Here is a 9,926-nt window from a genome sequence, read left to right as displayed (position 1 = left end):
TCTGATGAATCACCTCGTTTTAAACAAACCTGCCTCCCACTTTCTTATGTGGAGTCAGGAAAGCCTCGATTCATTCAGGCTAATGGCTTAATTAATTGCAAATGAAACAGTCTCCCTCTTTCTCTTACGGGAAGTCGGAAAGCCTCAAATTCAGGCTGGCAAATCTTTTCGTTTTAAACGAACCAGTCTCCCTCTTTCTCTTACGTGGAGTCAGAAAGTCTTGATTCATTCAAGCGAACCACTTCATTTTAAACAAATATCTCCCTTTTACAGAGTTGGAGAGTCTGATTCATTCAAATGAATGGCTTCGGTCTAAACGAACCAGTTCCCTCTCTTTCACTTACATGGAGTTGGAAAGCCTTGACTCATTTAAGTGAACCACTTTGTTCTAATCAAACCAGTCTCCCTCTATTTCTTAAGAGTGGGAAAGTCTAAATCATTCTAGCGAATCAGATTGTCAGAGCTGCTTGCATTAATCATTTAAAACACTGGTTTTAGATGGAAAAATGTTGTTTGCCAAAATTCTTCAAAAAAAATTTAAGTTCTACCATCAACAGATTTGGAATGACAATTTTTGGTTTGACCAGCTGCTTTAAAACACCATTTGGAATGGAGAACAATTTAAAGAGATTGTGGAAAATGTCTCATCATTCTGTAATGAAAAGGTTATACCAACATACTTGAAAACATCTTATGCTGCAGAATAGAGTCATACAGATCTGGAATGACATTTAATTTTTTTTTTTTTATCCCCAAGTGAACTGTCACTTTAAAACGTTGGTAGCATGAAAACACTAATGAAAGTCAAGCTCAAACTTGCCTTTGCAAAACATTCCTCACCCACAATGCAAGAGACACAGCCCTTACGAAACTAGATTAGCAGATACTCACTAGCTCCATTCAGGATTAGACATTCGACCCAGCCCTCTGGTAAATGTTGGCATCTTATTGCACTTGAGAGGAAATGAAAGGCAATTCTCAGGAGGAAGACAGAGTTAAGTTAATGCTTTATTTAATAAGTCACTATATTACAGCACAATATAAAACGTGAAATCTTTTAGGACAAACCAAAAAGTGGCATTACAGACTCATATGGGCCCTGTTCAAATGGATACAATGCATGACAAGCACACATACTTGAACAGCACAAGTGGGAAATGAAAACAGAAGGCACGCCATTTCATATGGACAAGTGCACAAGAGCAGCATTTAATACATAAAAATCCCCTCATTAAAAGGCATTGGCTGGCTAATAGAAAGAACTGGATTACCAGCATCCACATTCTTCTACAGCATCAAATGACATGTCAAGGGCTTTCTGACCTGGCATATAGATTTAAAACCAACCCAAAACTAGAGCCTAACTGGAATAGATGCACGCTGCTGAATGGTCAGTTTTAAAACCTCATTAATTCTCACAGCCCTTTAATGACTAGATAAGGGGAAACGTCCTGAAAGCACCAGATATCCTCAAGACAGGCCCTACAGGACAACTGATTTGGGCAAGAAACCCTTTTTTTGATGGCAGAGGGGAATCTAAAGCCCTTTAGGTCCACCCAATCCAAAAGTTCAATAGTTCATTTTAAGTTCTAAACGAATCAATCCTATCGCAACAGGCTACCTCCGCCAATTTCCCTCTTGTAACGATTAGTGAGATGGTCAGCCTGGACCGTGAGCTTGGAGAGAACCGCAAACAGTCCATGGAGGTGGTAGTGGAACTGGCCCTCCAGGTCAACGCCCTCCTCCGCAGCGTCTCCGTTCACCTGCGGCTCTTCGTGCTTCACCGCCATCTCTAAAAAGCTGCCGCCCATCTCCCTCTTCAGCAGGCCCCACTCCATGTCGTTCTTGATGGACTTTAACAGCAGGTAGTGCTCATACATGTCCCTCTGTTTGCTAGGGAAAGAGAGCTCGTTGTTATTGTGACTAACAGAGGCTTGGCTGTCCTGATCCTCCAGAGGCACGTCCCGCAGTAAGCTTGGCACCATGATGGTCTCGTCCATGTTGTTGGCAGCGGCCATGAACCGGTTCATGACGTTGAGCAGTGAGTGCTTGTTGCATTGTGTCTCATTGCTGAGTTGCATCATGGCAAAGCTGAAATTACAGAATAGCAATGCAAAAAGGCTTTTAGACTTGGATCTCTTGCAACAAGGGGAACTAGAATCATCATAAAGAGTGAGATTTCTTTTAAGATGTCTCAAAGTCTACCCTGGCAGTGCACATTACATGTTGTAAAACCTTCAAATAGTCATTTGTTGGCACATGTAAGGGTGTTTATTGCAATTCCACATGTTCTAAATCAGACGCTACAGCAATGATTTTGAAATTAAACTCTTTTAAACATCAAATTTCTCATGTTTTAATAAACCGCCATTTGATGAAGCCTACACCGCGATTTCTCGGTTCAATGAGTTCATTGTAACGTTACCACTTTAGATTCAGTGCGACACGTTCGGTCTGGTTTTTAAGCGGTTTAACTGAGCCACTAAAGGATCAACCAAAATGACAGATTTATAAGCAAATCATAATTATTATTATCGCTAAAGAATTAGAGAACGCCTTAGTTCATCGCATCGCTAATAGAGATAAATACATTGTATTGTCTCCTTAAAACAAAATCAATATTAAACGATGTTTAAGATAAAACTTAAACGCTAATAACTTTCAGATATTAAACTAATGAACACACAGGACGCAACGCTACAGAACCTTCCGTTGCACGTTTATACACAAATAACGCTTCGCCTGGCCTTGCAATGATAGCGCAATGATAGCGGAATGAATCTCAAAAAAGATGCAAATGACTAACCTGGATGCAACGGTTTACCGGACTGGAACGGAATAACCGAAAGAGAACCTAAAAAGGATTTCCGAAGCCACGAAGCTTTTTAACCGCTCAAACTGAGAAGAATGTTCCCTTCTTCTGTGGGTTCAACCGAGGACCGACATTTATACTGTTGACGTCAGGCGGGGGCGGGTCATATCCAATGGGGTACAGAGCTGCGAATGATTGACAGGCGTTCGGACCAATCGCGCTACAGCATTTCATCCGCATCCATGTCTGTCGCTTCTCATGAGGGTGGGTAAATGATGACATTTTCTCTTCACTTCTAACGCAGTTATCGATTTTAGTGTTTACATATGAGCTCTTTCTAGTAGTGATCAAAGAAATAGTTGTAACCTACAAACTAGCTACTATTTTTTTAATAGTAATTCTATGGTCATTCAGTGTCGTATATGTCAATAATGGTTGATTTTAAACATTTAAGAACAGCAATTGCGATGTTTAATTATTACAGATAGTAATACTAACGTTATTTCTTTATATGCTTGTCCCAAATGGCCCACTTCGCCATTGTAGACGAGTTCTTACCCAGATTTCAAAGTATGATATAAATAAACAGATAGCGCCATCTTGTGGTTCTACGTCTGAAGCCTATGCTCATATAAAACAGTTTATTTCCTATTCATTTTACAGTTTGCACACAAAGAACAGGCTGTTGACAGTTTGTCTTACAAAGATATAAAAGTGTACATGCCCCGAAAGTAAACCAATATGCTGACAGCAGAGGGTGGTTTTATCTTACGATAAAAAAATAATCAGTATGATAATGCTGGAGTGATAAGTGAAAAGAATTATAGTTTTAAAAGTAATCTGGATTATACATCACCCGATTACACTTTACAAACTCAAGGATGTTTTTAAATACTGCTCAACCCCTGTATAGATAATAGTGATGTTTGTAACTTTGTATGTACATGTTAAATATTATTACCTGATCAACTTGGGTGACAAGAGATTTCACATTTTGTAAGAGACATCACAAATTTTCTCTTTGGCACATCACCACCATTACATATAACACTATAGCTGCTACATTAATAAAGACTGCAGAGAAATTCCAAAAAACAAACATTTTCACAGAAGCAATCCAAATGGAAATGAACATGCATGTATTAAAACTAGTTCTTGAAAATGAACTGCAACTGCTGGTGACATAAACAGAACTTCTTATGTAACATGTTGAGTGAATAACATCTTAAATTTCTCAAATTATTGTCAAGACATTTTCAAAAACATTTGAACTTTAGTTTGCATGCAAGTAATTGTACTACTGTTTTTACTAGATGCATAGTTTTAGCTCGTGTTAATTCCAATTAAACAAAAGTCAAGGTGTGCAGTACACGGTTTACTGCATAACTGGTTCTTGGTTTAACACTGGCTTAAACACATGCACTTTCTACAAACCTCTGTATATCTAATCACTGTTATATTTACACTCTGGCAAAATGAATGCAAAATTAACATATCCCTTTAAAGGGGTTCCTCAATGTAGTTACCAACAAGAAATATTCTTTAAAAAGCAGTCAGAAATTCTCTAAAATGAAATGTTTAGCTAAGGCACACATACAAAACACTGAAACTAAATGGTTTCCCTTTTTTTGTCAGGTTCAGGCCTCCAGTCGATACCCTGTAATCAGAGAGAAGTGACAGTAAGAACTCAGTAAGACAGTAAGGATAATCATTAAATAACATTTAAAATGATGCCATTTTAAAGTAAATAGCCTAAAGGGAAGAGAAAGAAAATATACCGGTGGATCACTACACCATCTCATATTGGTTGTTGGTGATATAGCGAGACAGACAGCATGCCAGGAATATCCCAATGAGCTAATGAGGAATTAAATGGACAATTAAACATATTATTAGATGCATTACAGACTAGATAAACTACCAGACTTTTAATGTTTTTTTTAAAGAAGTCTCTTCTGCTCACCAAGCCTGCATTTATTTGATTTGAAGTACAGCATTTTAAATAACTGTTTCCTATTTGAATATATTTTAAAATGTAATTTATTCCTGTGATTTCAAAGCTGAATTTTTAGCATCATTACTTAGGTCACATGATCCTTAAGAAATCATTCTAATATTCTGATTTGCTGCTCAAAAAACATTTATTATTGTTGAAAACAGCATTTATCTGAAATAGACATTATAAATGTCTTTATCACTTCAATTGATCAATTTACAGCATCCTTGCTAAATAAAAGTATTAATTTCTATAAATTCTTTTCCAAAAAAAAAAAAAAAAAAAAAAAAATTACAGACTCCAAGCTTTTGAATGGTATACTATAGTGTATAATGTTACAAAAACTTTTCATTTCAGACAAATGCTGATCTTTGGATTTTTCTATTCATTAAAGAATCTTGGAAAAAAAAACAAAACTCAAATGTACCATTTTTTTTTTCATGAAGACATATACAGATTAGAATGATTTCTGAAGGATCATGTGACACTGAGGACTGGAGTAATAATGCTGAAAACTTAGCTTTGATCACAGGAATAAATTACATTTAAAATATATTCAAATAGAACACAGCAATTTTAAAACGTAAAAATATTTTACAATATTACCGTTTTTGCTGTATTTTAGATAAAATAAATGCTGAATGAAGAGACGACTTTAAAAACATGTAAAACCTTACTGGTCAAAAACTTTTAACTAGTAGTGTACATTTAAATGATATGACGGGTACCTGGAAGAATGCAATTCCAAAAGAAATTCCAGCAATAATTCCAAGATTGGCTTCCATCGTTGTAGTCATTAGGGAGAAACAGCCCTATAAAAGGAGGATTTATTTTTTAAATCAAGAATTACAATTAAGTTTTGTGATTCAGTGTTCAGAAACAGCAGAGTTCTTACCCGTTGATATACCACCGATGCAGCCTTGTTAAGATCTCTAAGTTCTGCAGATGTGCAGTTTACACCAGCAGTCATGTTACAGCAGCTTGTGGGGATGCCCTCATTTTTGAAGTATTCTGTGTTTGCCCAGCTGGTGTAGTTCTTCTCTCCACAGCATTGCAGCTAAAAATGACAAAATAAATAAATTACATTCCTCAAAATAACATTTAAGCAGATAAGTGAAGTTGGATGTAATCCTAATGTTTTGTACTGCTCACACAAAAAAACAAAAAACACTTACTGTTCTCTGGATTCTGTCTAGATCTTCGTCACCCTTTCCAGTGTAGACTGTTTCAGCTTTGTTATAGACACCTTGTAGCACTTGTTTAATCTAGTAAAAAAAAGTGAAAACATTAATTGGCTGTAGACAGCAAATAGTGTATGAAATACTGTATGTATCCACCTTTTTCTACACGTAAGAATATGCACAGCCATTTCTAACTTTTATGGGTTTTCCTTTCGGTCTCATCCACGTCCAGCTATTTTTAGCTGTACAAAACAGCTCGTTTTGCTGCTGGATATTGCAAATTTGTGTCTTGCCGTATTATTTTAATGTATTGTCTTAATTATGAACACAATGGTTTGTAGTGCAAACAGTTTTGTTTACCCCATGTTGTTATTCTTCTCGTTATTTCTCTATAGCGTCTAACGAACCGGAAGTTTTACTCATAAACTTACGCATTGAAAAAAAAGGTGGATACTGTAAAGTAAAAAAAAAGAAAAATTTAATTACCTCATGTCTGAAAATAAAGCCGGATATACCTGCCACGAGTTCAGCTAAGAACACAAGCGTCAGGAACATAGCATACTACAAAGGAGGGGGAAAAGAGAAAATGCTTAAAAACAATTCAACAAAAAATGTTCAGAGCATAATGACATTTCAGCAAATAGGGTACAAAATAAGGCTGGAAATCTTAAAATATTCAAAAAATTCAGAAATGATTATCATCCATATGAGATCAAACTAAAAATTATATGAGCCAGTTTACTTTCTATTTATTTTATATGAGGCTTAAATTTTTTGCAACTCTAACCAATGTTAAACTGACAAAATCTATAAAGATAAAATATACAGTGTAGACAAAACCATTAAATTAAGCTGTCACGCAGTAGTATGAGACAAAATGTTGGTCTGTAAGTACTAATAAGCCTTCTCATACACTACCAGTTACAAGATTTTTAATGTTTTTTTTTAAAGAAGTCTGAAATGTAAATATAATTTATTCCTGTGATCAAAGCTAAATTTTCAGTATCAACACTCCAGCCTTCAGTGTCACATGATTCTTCAGAAATCATTCTAATATGCTGATTTACTGTTCAAGAAGCATTTTTTTTATTATTATCAATATTTCAAACATATAAGTACATTTTTCAGGTTTCTTTGATGAATAGAAAGATTCAAAGATAAGCATTTAATTGAAAAAGCTTTTGTAACATTATACACTACACCATTCAAAAGCTTGGAGTCAGTATAATTTTTATTTTTGGGGAAAAATATTATAGAAATTAATACTTTTATTTAGCAAGGATGCTTTAAATTGATCAGAAGTGATGATAAAGACATTTATAATGTTACAAAAGATTTCTATTTTAGATAAATGCTGTTCTTCTGAATTCTCTATTAATCAAAGAAACCTGAAAAAATCTACTCAGCTGTTTTCAACAATAATAATAATACATGTTTTTGAGCAGCAAATCAGAATATTTGAATTATTTCTGAAGGATCATGTGACTGGAGTAATGACGCTAAGACAATTATTTCAAATAGTAAAAATATTTCTACATTTTACTGTTTTTGCTGTACTTTGGATCAAATAAATGCCGGCTTGGTGGTGAGCCGAAGAGACTTCTTAAAAAAAAAAAAAAACATTTAAAAAAAATCTTACAGTTAAAAAAAATGTTGACTGGTAGTGTAAATAATTTTTTTGTACTTTTGTAACAGGGTCGAAGGCTGAAATTACTTTTTTTTTTTTAAGGGGACATCAAATGCAAACTAGCAGCTTTTTATGATAGGTCAGTTTTGTCTCATATAAGAGGATCTGTGCTTTTCATTTCTTTTTTCTTTCTTTCTTATAGGACATAAGTATTCTAAGTGTACCATATTCATAGAATGAGCTGTAACTACTCATACATTTATACATTTTAATCACTCTCATTTCAAAAATATTATGACAGCTCTAGAACTCACCAGCTTCAGCATCCATGGACTTCCACGGCAGGTCGCGAAGCAACCGAACAACCCGAAGATGATAATGATGGCTCCGGTCCCAATAAGGACATATGGTGCATTGGTGCCCTTGTCTGAATTCAGGAGGAGGTCGAACTCCAAATTAACCTTTCCCCATACTCCAACAGCCAACAAGATCACTCCTGTGAACTACAAGAAAAGGTAAAGACTCTCAGACATGTTCGATAAGTTTATGGATTTGCCTGAGAGATTATAGCACTGTGTCTTGCCCATCCCCATTCATAATACTACCCTTGCAGACCGTGTAATTACACTTCAGCTTCAAAACTCCAGTTTAGAGAAAACAGGGAAATCTGGAAATGCTCAAGTTCCCAGACAACTTGTGAGCAATAAGCTTTGACCTATTTAGAAACTGGCCAAGCTAAGTCAAGTCTTTTTGTGTAGTGCTTTTCACACATTGTTGATGTTAGTGTTTATAATATCTTAATATACACTACTAGTCAATAGTTTTTGAAAAGTAAGATTTTTAATGTTTTTTAAAGTCTCTTCTGCTAACCAATCCTGCATTTATTTGATCCAAAGTACAGCAAAAACTGTACAATTTTGAAATACATTCACCATAAATAACTGTTTTATCCATTTTAAAATTTAATCTGTTCCTGTGATATTTTAAAGCTGAATTCTCAGCATCATTACTCCAGTCTCATGATCCTTCAGAAATCATTCTAATATAAAGGTTTGCTGCTATGTATTTTGAATTTTCTTTAAAAAACATTTAAAAAAATGTTGCTGTTCAAAAACTTTTGACTGGTTGTGTACCTCATGTCTTATAGTTGCATTTAGTAGATTAGAGCTTGATGATAATATAGTTTACATTTTGTGACACTAATCATACAGTTGAGATTTACTATATAGCATATATAAGTTAAATGAATGTATGTAGATAAAGATGGATATAATTATAGTAGATTATAGTATAATTTATAATACATTTTTGTTTTTCTGACAATCTTAAATTACAGGGTTATAATTCCTAGTCTTGGACTATTACTTTTTTTATCCACTTTATAAACATGAGCATCTGTCCCCTGCCTGTTGAAAATCAGTGGATAGCAATAAATAGTCGAGATAAAGGATCTGCATTGGACTTCGCACCCATTTAGGCCACGTTTGATGCACTGTTTATATCCGTTTCCTTATTGAATCTATATAGATCAATATATTTGAACAGGAATCAAAACAGCTGTGACTATTCTTCCTAAAGTACATAAGGCTGCAAAGTTTAGTATTTCTTCATCTGGAATAAATTTTAACCTATATCCTAATATTTCACTTCATACTTTTGGTATAGATATTTAAATGGCTGGGAAAATCTAAAATTATTCGACGCATCCTTACGCAAGCCGGTAACAATAAAACGTAAATCTGTAGTTTTGCTAATCAGAAGATAAATAAACACCTAAATAAAGTTTATACATGTACTTTATTTTACATAAAGAAAGCATAGGTAGTTAAAAATCTAAACTATGATTAATATAAGAGTTAGAACTGTTCGTTGGCTGAGCCTATTGTTTAGAGTGAGTTAGCTGTGCTGATAGCCGCCTAAAGCTAACAGCAAATCTGATGAAAACACAAACTCACCCAGAAAATTAGACTGTACGAGATCAGAAACGTCTTCAGACACGTTATCACGGGTTTGGTTTGCAGCCGTGCGGACGGAGGGGACATTTCTGCTTTTGTTTTCCCAGCGGATCCGACTGACGACGGGACTTTTCGATGTAGGGTGCTGGAGGAAAAGTTGCGTTTTGGAGTGTGAGTTGGTAAAGTTTGTTTGGGAACTGAACGGTGATGATGGTGCTGTGGAGTCTCTCCCAACAGGAAGTCCTGATACCAAGATAAAGGACTGGGGATCTAGTCTGGGAAAGCTATAAATATAACATTAAAATTGACATACAAATAATTAAAGAAATATATTTATAAAATAATATTATAAAAT

General features: G+C 35.0%; 2 protein-coding genes across 2 annotated transcripts; both read right to left on the bottom strand.

Annotated features, from left to right (window-relative positions):
* Positions 1-990: 990 nt before the first annotated feature.
* On the bottom strand, positions 991-2,945 carry mid1ip1l (MID1 interacting protein 1, like). Its single transcript, XM_073820667.1, has 2 exons — positions 2,807-2,945; positions 991-2,091 (listed from the first exon to the last, which is right to left on the bottom strand). The coding sequence occupies exon 2, from the start codon at positions 2,082-2,084 to the stop codon at positions 1,605-1,607; it is 480 nt and encodes a 159-aa protein (XP_073676768.1). The 5' UTR covers positions 2,085-2,091; positions 2,807-2,945; the 3' UTR covers positions 991-1,604.
* A 494-nt stretch (positions 2,946-3,439) lies between these two features.
* tspan6 (tetraspanin 6) lies at positions 3,440-9,794 on the bottom strand. Its single transcript, XM_073820763.1, has 8 exons — positions 9,572-9,794; positions 7,931-8,119; positions 6,476-6,550; positions 5,984-6,073; positions 5,704-5,865; positions 5,537-5,620; positions 4,591-4,669; positions 3,440-4,469 (listed from the first exon to the last, which is right to left on the bottom strand). Exons 1-7 carry the CDS (start codon positions 9,656-9,658, stop codon positions 4,601-4,603), a joined length of 756 nt encoding a protein of 251 aa, XP_073676864.1. The 5' UTR covers positions 9,659-9,794; the 3' UTR covers positions 3,440-4,469; positions 4,591-4,600.
* Between the last annotated feature and the right edge of the window lie 132 nt (positions 9,795-9,926).

The sequence above is a fragment of the Garra rufa genome, chromosome 16 (assembly GCF_049309525.1).
Source record: "Garra rufa chromosome 16, GarRuf1.0, whole genome shotgun sequence".
NCBI classification, from domain to species: Eukaryota; Metazoa; Chordata; class Actinopteri; order Cypriniformes; family Cyprinidae; genus Garra; species Garra rufa.
The sequence above is the reverse complement of the archived record's forward strand: the minus strand, read 5'-3'. Positions and strand labels throughout refer to the sequence as shown.